General features: G+C 39.5%; 1 protein-coding gene across 1 annotated transcript; it reads left to right on the top strand.

The window, feature by feature from the left end:
- Positions 1 to 4,539: 4,539 nt before the first annotated feature.
- LOC137107799 (sodium/hydrogen exchanger 6-like) lies at positions 4,540 to 14,887 on the top strand. Its single transcript, XM_067491803.1, has 16 exons — positions 4,540 to 4,946; positions 5,519 to 5,718; positions 6,309 to 6,386; positions 6,621 to 6,697; positions 6,824 to 6,936; positions 7,075 to 7,180; positions 8,589 to 8,730; positions 8,932 to 9,037; positions 9,532 to 9,620; positions 10,085 to 10,198; positions 10,574 to 10,685; positions 11,537 to 11,690; positions 11,794 to 11,824; positions 11,903 to 11,991; positions 12,373 to 12,478; positions 12,732 to 14,887. Exons 1-16 carry the CDS (start codon positions 4,670 to 4,672, stop codon positions 13,053 to 13,055), a joined length of 2,118 nt encoding a protein of 705 aa, XP_067347904.1. The 5' UTR covers positions 4,540 to 4,669; the 3' UTR covers positions 13,056 to 14,887.
- Positions 14,888 to 15,008: the final 121 nt, after the last annotated feature.

Here is a 15,008-nt window from a genome sequence, read left to right on the forward strand (position 1 = left end):
AATTGTGTTATTTAAGCTTATTCACTAATATTTTGATATATATATATTTATAGGCAAAAAGCACACAGTACATTTATTTATTAATTCTTTCAACAAGATACTGTCATCATGTATAGATTGCTAGGTTTACAGGTTTATTGGGCAAAGGCCCAGGGGCCAAAGATGTCAGGGGACCCCTTGCCCCTATTACAAACAATGACCACGAACAGATGAAACATGGACCAAAAAGGCACAAACTGACAAAAAGGACTAAAGACAATAAACATTGAAAAACCCATAGCAGCAAGGTCTACTTTGCCATTTGAAAGGAATCATTATGGATGTAGTGAGGGAGGACATGAAGTTAGTTGGTGTGAGTGAAGAGGATGCAGAGGATAGAGTTAGATGGAGGCACATGATTCGCTGTGGCGACCCCTGAAAGGGAACAGCTGAAAGGAAAAGAAGAAAAGATTACATTTCAACCAAAAGTTACCAAATATACCGTATAACCTTTGATTTCTGTACTACAGATGTTGAACATGATAAATACTTGTAATGTACTTGTACTCGTATACTTGTAAACATTTTGTAATGATGCTTTTTGAATTACAGCTGTCAGACAAATCCACCTGTTTTCATAAATCTATGGCTGTCACATACCCAGTTTGATTTTCTGATGAAATATTAATGTAGAAGTAGTTGTCCATAATGTAAACATAAACTAGATAATGACATTTTATTTTTAAGATTGCTGGTAAAACCGTTTAGAAACACATTTAGCAAATTCCTCCCTTAATGTTGATGCTAAAAAGACAAAAACTGCATTTCAGTTCAGTTTTTCCTTTTGTTTTAAATATCGGGACAGGTGGTTCATTTCAGAATTGAATAAAATAAAATAAAAATGAGCAAAACAATGATTTGAAATAAAACCAGTTAAATAGAAAAATTGAGGTTGCATCACATCCATTTTTAAAGTATGTGCATGACAGAAGAGTCATGTCTCATCTCATGTGTGTGTCAATTTTGTGGGTTTGTTTCCTGTCAGAGGAAGCGGCCTCATAAACTTAGACTGACTACTTATACCTACATCTGCAGAATGAGTTTTTATTTATCTGCTGTGGTATATCATGTAAAAATCCATAGACAAAATTAAAATATCACCTTATTTAGAGAATAAAAGCCGTACAGACTACATTTATTTTGGCAAACTGTTTAACATGCGCTGTAACTCTGTGAGCAACTAATTAAGGCGTAACTGTGTAAGCAGTCTTATACATTCGGAGGTATAATTAGTTAATAATATGAACTCAACTTTAAATCTTACTAATTTTTCTGCTGATTTAAATTATTTATTTGTTTATTTGGGCTGTTGCTAACTTAAAATAGTGGGAAAAAAAGAACAGAGCACATCCAGTAGAGCTACGGTTTACCTCAAATTGGCAAGCTTGCAAATGGCAAGCTCGATAAAATCTAACTTAAAATGTTAACCTGAGGTGTTTCTTTCTCAAAATGCATGCGTTGGCAAAATACACACAGAAGAAAAAAGGTCATTTACGCATAATTAATATCACTGTAGCTGTTTATCAGAACTAATTAAGCACAAGCATCAAACCCCCCCATCTGTGACTAACAGCTGATTTGGCATTTGGTCTTAGATTCTAAAGCTGACAATTATATCAGTTTCCAGTGAATCGGACGGGGTTTTTTTGGTATAACACACACAAACTACTGTGGTCTGCTTTTCTTTCTGTCTGCTTTTCGTAGAAAATGCAGAGACATTTTGTCTCTGAATTGTGTTGTTGCTGAGTCGTCTAAAGTACATCTACATCCTGACATTATAAACGGACTTATTTGACATTAGTGTAAACTGAGAATTACAAATGCTTCAGAAAGTGAAGTAAACGGAGTCAATTTACTTTTATTGACAGAGAAAAACAATCAACATCGCAGAGCAAGAAATTTAAGACCAAAAGTCAGATTTCAGAAAAAAATCTAAGTCTTTATGTAGCTTCAAGTGAATGTGTGAGAGAGACAAAAAACTATATATTTCAAGAGCATCACCATTGTTAGCCTCCAAAATGATCACAAAGTTTCACCAAAACCTCCCCAAAACATATCAATAAAAACTAGGCATTATTACTTTATTTAATTTATTGCAGAATAATACATTGCTGCAGGGTCTACACTCCTGAATCTAAGCCTCCCAAAGTATGTTGCCAGGTGAGTGTGACAAGAAAAAACAGGTCCCATTACTGTGCAGTCAGGATTAATTGCAGAAATTTTGTATTAGAGCTGCACTATTGTCAGCTTGGTGTACAAAAACAAAACAAAGCAAAAACCAACAGTAAAAAAAAGTGTATATTTTGTTCTTTGAAACAATTACTTTACAAGGCTCAAGATTTCTTTATTTGCCATTTATGGTTAAACAGACAGTCTAGCAATATAGGAATTCTTGTGCTCTCTTGATTCTTATTCTTAATCTGTGGAAAGATGCTAATAACCAAGTTCTGCACATGTAAAAATGATAAAGGTTCTATAAAGCACATGGGCTATGCTTCATTTAAGGTTGTAATAGCAAAGCCACCTTATACACATACAACTGTTTATAATAATGTTGCATTGTTTTGTTTTCCAGCAGGTTACAGAAAATTGATGCAATGTTATTTTATTATTTTTCTTACATTTTTCTTTGGACATGTCACTATATTGGTAGAAGGATGCTGAGGTTGGAGCTGCCAGGCAGGGGGTCTAGAGGAAGAGCGAAGAGGAGATTTATGGATGTAGTGAGAGAGGACATGAAGTTATTCGGTGTGAGAGAACAGGATGCAGTGGACAGAGTTAGAGGAGGATATGATTTGATGAAAGGGAAGAGCTGAAAGGAAAAGAAGAAGAAGGATGTTTCAGTGTTTTGATGGAGGAAGCTGTTATTTGCTCCCTTCTTGTTTAGGCCAGCAGTTTCCCATCACATCCTACCCTAGTTTACCGACAAACGTAACAGTTTCACAGAAAGCTGCAATGGGACGCTTTCGTTGTGTTAAACCTTCGAAATTGCTCCTGTCATGTGCTTTTCTGTTGGCTACTATCATTTGTATCATATGCATTGGCCAACCCACCTTTTAATGGTGCAGCAAGATTATGATGAGGGTCAATCCACACAACACAAACAGCATAACACATAACACAACACATAATTGCTTGGTCTTTGATTTTGTTTAATGTTATTGGGAATTAAGTGGGGAATTACCAATGTGTATGAGAAGTGTTGAACAAATAAAATTGACTGGATTTGACTTGAAATGTACAGTAGCACCAGATGCATAGTATGCAGTGTTACAAACCAAAACATGCACAATCCTAAGGGCTGTACAGAACATAAGTCATGATGAGGCACTTCCAGCTACACTGTAGTGGCCAGTTTAGTTGCTTTTCTATCAAACCGTACAATGTTTTGGAGAAATTGCTTGTGTGCCTCAGGCTTTTTTAGGAGTTTGCAGTTTTTCGGTTTGCCATTAGAAGGCACTATTTAATTCAGTACCAGTGCTGTTGTTAGATCCCCAGACCACAGGCTCACTCCAGTCACTCCAATACAAAGACTCTCCACACTGTTCTGCGATTCTGCTCTGCACTTGCACCTCATATCTAGAATTGCTGGATGGCAAGTTAATGCAGAAACTCTGCTTCGATGTTGGTGACTTTAGAGGTCAGCGTAAAATAAAATGAACTTGAGAAAATAGCAGGGCAGAACAAAACGGGGCAGGGCTTAAAATTTCCGGTTTTGTTCATTCATGGTGCTTACATCCCATTTATTATGGTTTATCCCGTAGTGAACCTCAATCTCTACACAGTGTCTAGCAGTAGATGTTGAAACTAAGAAATTTTTACATTTCATGGAAAATATTAGCTCATTTTGAATTTCATGGCAGCAACACATCACAAAAAAGTTGGAAGAGGGTGATGTTTACCATTGTGTAACATCCCCCCCTCTCTTCACAACTGTCAGAAAAGGTCTGGGAAGTGAGGAGAGCAGTTTCTAGAGTTTTAGGAGAGGAATGTGCCTTGCATCAGGAATTCTTGTCTGATGCAAGATTCTAGCTGCTTAACATCCTTGGGCCTTTGTTGCTGGAATTTGCGTTTTATAATGCGCCAAATGTTTTCTATTGGAAAAAGGTCTGGACTGCAGGCAGGCCAATTCAGCACCCGGACTCTTCTCCTGTGAAGCCATGCGGTTGTGATGGATGCATTATGTGATTTAGGGAAAAAGAAAGTGTATATTTTCTTCTGTGAAATATACAATGCAGCTTTACTAATGCACTTCTGTACCTTCTTTGACAATAATTTGTGGGAAAATGCAAATAACCATATTCTGTACATATAAAAAGCACATGGGGTTATGCTTTATTTCAGGTTGTAATGGTGGAGACACTTTCTATAATAATGTCGGATTGTTTAACGGATTGTTGTGTTTTCCAGCGGGTTGCAGTAAATCACTGTGTCCATTGTCTCATAAGTCGTCAAAGAGCAAACACCATGAAATGCTCTCATGGAGGAGACTTTTATTTTGAAGAACCGGATGTCTCAGTGTTTTGATGGAAGAAGCTGTCGTTCTCTCTCTTCTTGTCCAAGCCAGTAGTTTCTCCGCGAAACCTACGCTAGTTTAACGACAGATGTGACTTTCTCACAGAAAGCTGCAATGGGAGCTGCACCGGGGGGCTGTCGTTGTGTTAAACCGTCGAAATTGCTCCTGTCATTGCCTTTGCTCTCGGCGTTTCTGCTCGTGAGAGGCGAGAGTAACGTGCATGCGATGGACAACGCAGCAACAGAGATGATGGCTGAAGAAAGCCACCGACAGGACAGTGCCAACCTGCTCATATTCATAATGCTCTTAACACTCACAATTTTAACTATATGGCTGTTCAAACACCAACGATTTAGGTTCCTGCACGAAACAGGACTCGCCATGATCTATGGTAAGAGCACTGACGTCAGTCAGTCGGTCACTTACCGTTAGCTTAAGTTGGTGCTAGCTGGCTGTGATGCTAATCTGACAGCTTGGGGTTAGCTTGCAGTGTACATGAGGGAGGCTTCTGCCGAGATCTTTAAAATAAGTCAGCACACAGGTGTTGGCATGTGCCTAAAACTAAAGGATTTATTTGGAAATCAGTACAATAACAAATTATCATGACTAGTAACTGGATCAAGAATGGAGAGTCAATGAACCTGTGAAATGAAAATAGCTGGAAAGATGAGAAAATTGTTGCCACAGTAGCTAATTAAAAAGCAACTCATTATTCTCTTTTAGCCAGACACCTGCACCTTCATTATCAGTATGCAGAATATGAGAAGCTTGGATGGAGCAAGTCCTGAAAGCCCAGCACTTTCATACCAATTAACTTGGCCTGATTTGTGTTTATAGGACTCCAATCATTTAAAATATGTAGCACACCTACATCATTAAAGGCAGGCATTTTAAATAGAATCTCAACTTATTTTTGTCTTCACCCTCTCTCCCGTCTCCTTTCCCTCCCGCTCCGGCCCGTAGGTCTGTTGGTGGGCGTGATCCTGCGATTTGGGGTCCACGTGCCCCAGAGCACGAGCGACGTGATGCTCAGCTGTGCTCATAACGCCAGTCCTCCTACTCTGCTGGTCAACGTCAGTGGCCGATTCTATGAGTACTCTCTGAAAGGGGAAGTCAGTCGAGGCAAAGGTCATCAAGTGCAGGATGATGAGATGCTGAGAAAGGCAAGTGGATTTGGGTTGTTGCAGTTTTATTGGATGCCTGAGTTGACAGTTTCCCTTCTTGTATTTTCTGTATATTTCCCTTTTAAACTCTTTATTTCTGCCTTTCAGTTGAGAATAAAGAAAGAGCATATGAATGTATTAATAAGGGGTAGCTAGAATTTTGGATGACATCGGGAAAGCTTAGTGCTTAAATACAGTTTGGTTGTGGCCATGTATAGAATGTACTTTCCACTGCAGGAACTTCCCAACAACATTCCTACTGGGGCAGCCAGAGTGACCCTTGCTGCATTAAGCATTTCTGTTTAGTCAAGTGTAGTTTTCTTCTACGCCATTTTTCAAATCCTTCAATTGCAAACATTATTTTGCTGTGGATTGTGGCTGAAAATAATCAGGATGGAGAGTGGGGTCCAGTTCATGTTAAACATTTTTGCAAAGAATGACAATATAAAATCTGCAATCACAATGCACTGGAGGAATCTTTACCCCAGTGGACGCTCCTGGACTTTAGTTCTTGGGAGATTAAAGTTCCTGGCTGTTTTTTGGTTTGCTTAGTCAAAAAGATGTTTGCAATAACTTACCACTGTTCTTAGGTGACCTTTGACCCAGAAGTGTTTTTCAACATTTTGCTGCCTCCCATCATCTTCCACGCTGGCTACAGTCTTAAAAGGGTAAGAGGATTTATTATGATGATGAAAGGATTTGTGATGCACCCTCTGTGTGCAACGTTAATATGGATTTAATTCAAATGTAATTATTATGCTATGCATTGTAATAAAGAGGTGCAATAATTTGCATGTCGTTTTTAAATTATCAGGATATTGGCTTACACAGTATTTCCCCAGTCTTAACTACCAGCACTAGACAGACTCTGTTTAATAAACCTGTGTCCTTGTTTGTCTCAGAGGCATTTTTTCAGAAACATTGGCTCCATCCTAGCTTACGCTTTCATGGGAACGGTTATATCCTGCCTATTTATTGGGTAAGTCATTTTGTCATCTTTGAAGTGATGTTTTGTTTTTACCGTTATGCTTTCTATTCAGTCTCACATACATAACTTCAGTATTTTCACGCGTATGACCTGTACAAATCTGTCTTTCCTTTTTAGGTTGATCATGTATGGCGTTGTGTCATTCATGAAAATTGTTGGCCAGCTGGGTGGTGATTTTTACTTTACTGACTGCCTCTTCTTTGGGGCCATCATTTCTGCAACGGACCCAGGTAGACGGTGCCACATTAACCTTTAATTTCCGGATGTTAAATAGCAATACTTTAAACATGAAGGCAGCTTATCTTTTTATCACTCTTCGTGTGATTATTTGTCACGTTGCTCCTGATTTTTCATCCTCTGTGTCTCAGTGACAGTGCTGGCTATCTTTCACGAACTAAAGGTAGATGTGGACCTCTATGCTTTACTCTTTGGGGAGAGTGTCCTCAATGATGCTGTGGCCATCATCCTCTCTTCGTAAGCGTTAATTATATATTACAATTATACACGCACAGCAACAGTTTTTCACTTAAGCTAAAGAGGTTTTGCATTAAAAAGTCAGGTTCATGCTAAATTTTTAGTATTCCTCAAGTCATTCCTCCTGTCTACAGTTTTACCGACTTCCCTCTCATGAAGTTCACTTCATGTTAAGTCTCATTTTAGCAATCAGATAAATTCCCTGGGGGGGATGTTGTACTGTAAAATATATAATTTTGGAAGCTACCTGCTTGTTTTGTCTGACTGACACTTGAAGCCTCACAGTAACCTCATATTGTTCTCGTAAAGTTTATTTTCACACACAACAAGGACTGTGGAGGTTGTGTCCTATCATGAATGTCCTAATTGCATTAGAAAAAGGATCTGTTCATTGTAGACGGGGAGAACAATGACAGTAACTCCTGTGGAGCATATGATGTGTATTTGAGTCATGTTTTGCATGTCAGCGGTCCTACTGTTACTAACATCACTCCTTGTCATTTCACTGCTTGCCTTCCTAATCCATCTGTGTCGTTCATCACCTCCTGGACGTATGTGTGCAGTGTTCTCAAGTTGGAGAATCAGGTTAGGGAGGGGACAGGAGCTGTGCGCTCCCCAGGCGATGACCCTGTCTGGCGAGAGGGGGTAGAGGACTGGTTGAGAGAAAACCAGACACTGATTTCCCCAAATGGGTGGGTTGGTGGGCTGTTTGCATGGCTGGTGTGGCAGAATTGTGGCGTTAAAACCCTGATAATCTTAGCTCAGTTGTTATTAACTTTTATTAGAGTGTAGCTTTGATGGCTACTGCCTTCTCCCTGCATCCCCTGCCACTACACCTCTTTTAAAGCCATCATTTGACTCTGAAAATTAGGACTTTTGTTAATATCCTTGTTGTTGTTAACTTTTATTGCAGCTGACTATTAGTACTGGTGATTTTGCTTTGTTGGTTTTGACTTGATTTGAGTACTGTTCCTCATAAAGCACCTGAATGGGTTGTTTCCCTACCTACTACTACTCTCATTGGATCAACCAAATATTGTTGAGGGATCCAACTGGAATTAGGAATGTAAGATCCTAAGTTTCCCCTTTTTTATGACTGTAAAACCCAACTCCAGTTGATGTGTGTTATGTCTTTTTAGGACATAACCAAGACTTTTAAGTTCATGCAAAGTCAGAATTGGATTTGGATTGTTGCAGTTTTATTGGATGCCTGAGTTGACAGTTTCCCTTCTTGTATTTTCTATGTATTTCCCTTTTCCACGTAACTCCTTATTTCTGCCTTTCAGTTGAGTATAAACATCTCCATTGCGTGATTGTGCGTGTTTCACAATTTGACAGTTGACCTGCCTGGATTTTCTGTCTATTTTCTTTTTTTTTGTGTGTGTAACTCTTTATTTCTGACTTTCAGCTCCATTGTGGCCTACCAGCCTGCAGGAGACAACAGCCACAGCTTTGAGGGCATGGCCATGTTGAAATCCTTCGGCATCTTCATGGGTGTTTTTAGTGGATCTTTGGCTCTGGGGGTGGCCACAGGAGTCATGACTGCTCTCATATCCTTCTACCAGTTTCTTACCATTCGTCCATCCATTATCCGAACACCTTCTGCTGTGGTGACCTCTGAGGGGTCAAGCCAAAAGCTGTTGATCTATTCACATTTGTACATGTCTGTTTGTGTTTAGTCAGTTGGGATGCAGGTGTCAGAGCAGATGTGGATGTGAAAGTTGTGCTCCTTGACTTTGAGTTTTTATCACGTGACCAAGTTCACGAAGCTCAGGGACTTCCCCTTGCTTGAGACGGCTCTGTTTTTTCTCATGTCTTGGAGCACCTTCCTGTTGGCTGAGGCCTGTGGGTTCACAGGTACACGTGCACCTAATATTTCAGCATCCACAAATAAACACTGTACATTTTGCCATCTAAATTCGATTTTGTTTCATTCTTACGTCATTAGGTCATTCAGTTGTTGTTTGCAATTGACTAAAAGACATTTTGTGGGGGAGATAGGTTTCATAAGATTTTCTTAGGAAGTTTCATATCTTACCGCAAAAGTAAGCAAGAAAGGCTGAGTCATTCAGACCAGGGCCCCATCAAGCTAAATTGTTATTAACCCAAAATGCAACATTAGCCTGGAAAGCATGCTTTATCTTTTCATACAATTAACTGTTCATTTTCACTTTTATTTTTATGTGGTCATTGCTTCTTTTTCCTAATTGAAAAAGCCTTTTTCCATATTTCCATTTAGAACTTTAAAACAAACAAACAAAAAATTTTAGTAATTGCTCCACCAAAGTATGATTGGGCTTGTTTTCAGCGATGCTGAGGTGAGATTATTCTGTGTGCGTTTGTTTTTGTAGGCGTAGTGGCTGTGCTGTTCTGTGGGATCACTCAAGCTCATTACACCTATAACAATCTCTCCCCTGAATCACAAGACAGGACCAAACAGGTAAAATGCCGCCACAGTGAGCCCTTTGTGTCTTACTCTTTGTACAGCTTTAGTCATTACTTCAAAAACATTTACATAGAGATCGACTCTGCTGATGTCATTTATTCACTGAATCAGAGAAACTTCGTGAACAAACAGTTCTGGGTCATCGCTGTACTGTTGAACAGAGAGGGTTTAATACCAGCTAATGGAAGCATGTAGAAGCTGAATCACACTGACCTCAAAAACACAATGCTGAGTTTCTCATAACCTCAACGTTTCTGTGAGTAGGTGATATTAGCAGTTGACAGTTTGAGCATACAATCATTGTGCCTGGTCCTCTGGGTATGTTATCTGCTTACGAGAAACACCCAGATGGCGTTACAGATATGACTATTTCCAGTTTTACTTTTTGTCCTTGTGTTTACGCAATTTACAGTATAAATGTGTTTTTTTGTTTTGTTTTATTTTGTCTTTCCCATCAGTTGTTTGAGCTGCTGGACTTCCTGGCTGAGAACTTTATCTTCTCCTACATGGGTCTCACTCTTTTCTCCTTCCAGTCACACGTTTTCAACCCGTTGTTCATCATTGGAGCCTTTGTATCCTTCACTCTGCACCACATAAACAAATTTAGGCCTTTGTAGTGCTCTAGAGATGAGTGAATCACACAATTATCTAACAAATAACCACTGGTTGTTCCTTTTAAGCTAATAATCCTTTTAAGCTGTCTGTTGTCACAGTCAACAATTACTTCCCGCTCTTATATCTACAGTCTGTTAGCATAATAATCACATGCTCAACCGCCTCCATCAGTTAAAAACTCAGAGCTTCAGCGCCTCTTGAAATTCCGAAACACATTTTATAAATGCTTAATCAACTATGAGACAGAGTTTCCGTATCATCTACCCACGATTGTGCCTGCACTGTATTATAATTATGTTGTGTTGTGCCCTTGACCTGCAGTTTTGATGTAGGTGGCAGTGTTTCTGGGCAGAGCAGCGAACATCTACCCTTTGTCTTTCCTGCTCAACCTAGGCCGCAAGAACAAGATCGGAAATAACTTCCAGCATGTGATGATGTTTGCGGGTATGTAGAGACACTGGGGTACTGGAGTTCTTAAAGTACTGCTAAAATACTCACCTCATTGGACGTCTAAAAAAATACTTTTGAGTATGTTGTGCCAAGACAGTCTCCATCTGTAGACAACAACACTCCTACTCATTTACAGCCTTATTATGACTAACAGCGCTGCGTCTGCTGACATTTTCTGCTGCTGAAACAGGCTAAAATGTAAAAATGCCCTATGCCCTCATAACTGTTTGTGTTTAAACTCAGTTATTTCTATCGGTTATTCAGAAAATGTAATGCATTTTTTCCCAGGACATTTTCTAAATGTTTTTAGCAAACAGTTTTTTAACTAATTAGCTCTGTTACATACTATGGTGATACAGTAGATACTATACTGAGGGAAAAACACCCACATCAGTACACTGTGGTCACCAATTAATAACTTTTTGAATTAGTAAGAAAAACGAACACAAAAAACAACAATGCAGCCATATGCGGACAGATTCATAAAAACAACTTGTGAGTGCAACTGACCTCAGACTAGGTTGGTGACTGGTGATGGTTCATCTTTCAGCATAACAACCATGTAAAACCTACAGCCAAAACAACACTGGAGTGGCTTTTAGGATCTCGGTCTGTCCCTGACAATCCCAACCAAAGCCCAAACCTAAACGCAATGTAACATGAAGTCAGGTCTCTGTACATCGCTGCAGTGGAGATTCTCTGTCACGGGTTATTGGAGTCGGTTAGAATTTGAATTTCTAAGATAACTGTAAAAATGTGAAGGGGTTTGAATGTTATGATATGACTCTAAAATAAAACCCAGGAGTGACTCGCTCTCACACAGCCTTATCTTCCATCTCTTTCAGGGCTGCGTGGGGCAATGGCATTTGCTCTTTCTATCCGTGATACAGAGACTTATGCTCGTCAGATGATGTTCTCAACCACCCTCCTAATTGTCTTCTTCACTGTCTGGATCTGTGGAGGAGGCACCACAGCTATGCTGTCCTTCATGAGCATACCGTAAGCCTCTGTTTATGTTCTTGTGCATCATTTCTGAGCATGTGTCATCTCTAGTGAATGTGCTTTTCTGTCAGAGTCACCTTTGCTACTCTTTGCTACTCAGGGTGGGTGTGGACTCCGATCAAGAAAACTCTGTAAGTTTCCATTCATTGGTTTAGAAGAAATCCTGAAGTTATTAGACTGGTAATAATTATACATTTTCTGCTTAACAGAGTTCAACAGCGTTGGGTGGGTCACAGCGGAGGAACACCAAACATGAGAGCGCCTGGCCCTTTAGGATCTGGTATAACTTTGACCACAAGTATCCTATGAGCTCTAGATTGTGTGTTTGAAAGAACTGTCGATACTGAGTTCAACGCTTGAAACACCAGAGGGTGCTCTTTACAAATGCAGCAGTAATTTGTTTTTCTCTTCAGCAGGGCTACAAATTACAGCATGTACATAGATTTTCACAAAGGTGTTTTATCATTTTGAATCCTCAGTTAGCTACCTAATGTTTTTACTTTTTATCTGGAGGTGTTGATAAAGTTAGACAGTAGTTTCTGCTTTAAACATGAAATTCTCTCAGTTTTAGCTGAAAATCTTTCTGAAAACATAATTCGCAGAGCTGGACTAGATTGAGAATTTAATTGAAGTAGGTGTGTTTAATTTGTTTAGTCCTTGACAGACGTTTGTTCACCAGCTACTTGAAACCCCTCCTGACGCACAGTGGCCCTCCGCTCACTGCTACTCTGCCTTCTTGTTGTGGACCACTGGCCCGATGCCTCACTAGCCCACAGGCCTATGAGGTTTGAACATAATAACAGAGTGACTTGTTTGACTGTACTATGTGGTGATCAAATGGACTTATTTTTAAGTTTGATGATATTGTTTTTGTATTTGTTATTTGAAATAAATCTGTTCGACCTCATGCAAAATGAGCAAGAATGAAAGTCAAAACTGATTTAAAGGTTTTGTTGCCAGCAGTGTTAGTTTGTGTTGAAACACCAGTTTAATAGTCACGGTTCTTGAACTCGAAGCTCTCTCCTCTCCCTTCACCAGAATGAAGGTCAGCTCTACGACGATGACTTTGACTTTAACCCGAATGAGGCCAATGTGAGCTCCATGTATGCCGACGTCACCGTCAGCACGGACTCCTCTGGATCCCACACTACAAACCGCAAGCGATCCTCTACCGCCAGCACAGGGGGCGGCCCAACTGACGAAGGCATGGATCATGAGCTTGCCTTGGCAGAACATGAAGTAGCAATCAGAGGTACACGTCTGGTCCTGCCAATGGATGACCCAGTGGAGCCCCCGACCACTGTCACCCTGCCCCCGCCACCTTCTCCACCTCGCTCTGACCCTCGCAGGCACAGATTGTAGGAAGGCGTAAGGGTGCAGTTTGTTGAAACATAAATCATGTAATTTGATTTTTTTGTCCCGTGTTGATGGGGCCAGGTTTGTGGCAAAATTGAGGCGTTCTTGATTTCAAACCACCTTTTAGCTGTCATCTTCAATGTCAATGCACTACATGTATGTTACAACACTGTAAATCAAGAACACTTCAGATTTAGAGATTACTTAAATATTATGCAAGATGCACAGTTAGCCACAATCTGCGGAGGCTAAAACGGCTATAACATTTGCTCCGTAGTTAGTACTACTGCGGTCATATTCCAGTGTTCATCTATGCTCTGCTACAAGCCCCCAGACTCCCTCTGCCTCTGGCCAACGATATACAAGGACATATGGCATGTGGACAGGGTTAACATATACCAAACTGGTTTTAACTTCTCAAACAGGTAGATTTCCTGCTTTTCTATTTCTTATTTGACAGTCAGTTGGATATCTCCGGGTTGTAGACTGTTGGTCGGCCGAAAACTAACTAAACTAATAACTAAAACTATCATATTGGTTTAGTCGCAGCCCTGAGGTACTGTAGATATTTTCAGGTGAGAAACTAAATCTGCTTTGGAGTAGTGTCCTGGAGCATCTCAATTTTAGCACGGTCTGCCTCTGTCCTCCTGGGTGGTATTTTTACTTATTGATTTATTTATTTAACAATGATTTATTTATGTAACTTATTGTTATGTATGTTTTTTTTTTAGTGTGGCTTTAATAATTATCTTAGCGCTGTTCGTAATGGGACGGTAGTGAAACTTTTTTACTAAAAACTATGATGACTCTTGTCAGTCAAGGTTCATTGCACAGTAGTGGAATCCTAAGGGAGGTTGTCGTTCTGTACAATGCGTGTATGATTAAAAAAATATTATTTTGTTTATACTGTAGCAGATGGTTATACTTTAAACTTGGAAACTAGAGCTTCCCTGTGTGTAAGTATGCATGTGTGTATGTGTACTGTATATATGTATGTATTTATCTGTGTGTGTGTGTGTGTGTGTGTAGCTGATCTGGCTCATCTACTGATGTGTTTATTAGGGATAATGTCTGTTTCTAAGTAGGTAACTGTGTCTTTGTGATGATATAGTACAAACGTGACAGGGCTGGCTGAACTGTTTTCAATTAAAGTGCCTATTCAGAAATCCAATTATCTAATGTAGATTTGTACATTTTAGATTTGCTAATGTTCAGTACGTTTTTTGCTTTTATATGACACTAAACTGTTTTACTGATGGTTCAGTATTGTATTCTCAGTATACCCTAGGTGACTGCCTGCAATTGATTTGTTTTTGGTGCCCAAAACTAAAATATAGTTTTTACATACTCTATAAATAACACTATGGTGACAGTGTATCCCATCTCTGTAAGAGATATTTTGCACAAAGGCATATTGTAACTCAAGTAAGGTCCTTGTTTGTCCTGTTTTCTGCTGAGTAGACCCATCTACTCAGCAAGTTGGATTGTCATGAATGATTTAGAAATGGATTCGATTTTTATGTCTTATTTATACACAACATACTGTGCTATATGAAACAGCTGTAATCTTAGCAACCATAACTAAAACTAAAAATCAGTAAATGTGCATTGACTGTAATTCTACTCTTTGAAGAAGCTGCTCACAACAGTGGTGTTTGTGAAAGTAAACTTGCAATAGGTCTATATGTAAATTATTTTAAAAATGTGAACTTATGCTGAGGAAAAAACAATAACCTCTGTTTCAATAGAGTATTTTCCCTGTGTAGTCCTGAACTTATTGTTTCCTCGGTCAGTGCGAGCCTACTGGAAGTTAATAAAACCTCTTGACAAGTTGACAAGTGCACGTTTTAACTTTGTGGCTGCAGAATTTAAACCTTTTACAAAGTATTCCCATTCTCTTCTCGCAGTCTCGTACTATTACAGTGCACTATTCCTGTGTGTGTGTGTGTGTGCACAGTG

This window comes from Channa argus, chromosome 22, assembly GCF_033026475.1.
Source record: "Channa argus isolate prfri chromosome 22, Channa argus male v1.0, whole genome shotgun sequence".
In the NCBI taxonomy this organism is placed as follows: Eukaryota; Metazoa; Chordata; class Actinopteri; order Anabantiformes; family Channidae; genus Channa; species Channa argus.

What these genes read in the sequence shown, in the direction of transcription:
- LOC137107799 (XM_067491803.1), top strand. Translation starts at nt 4,670, where the DNA reads ATGGGAGCTGCACCGGGGGGCTGTCGTTGTGTTAAACCGTCGAAATTG. An exon ending in CTGTCCTTCATGAGCATACC is followed by an intron (nt 11,691 to 11,793) that starts GTAAGCCTCTGT and finishes TTTGCTACTCAG; the next exon opens with GGTGGGTGTGGACTCCGATC. An exon ending in ACTCCGATCAAGAAAACTCT is followed by an intron (nt 11,825 to 11,902) that starts GTAAGTTTCCAT and finishes TCTGCTTAACAG; the next exon opens with AGTTCAACAGCGTTGGGTGG.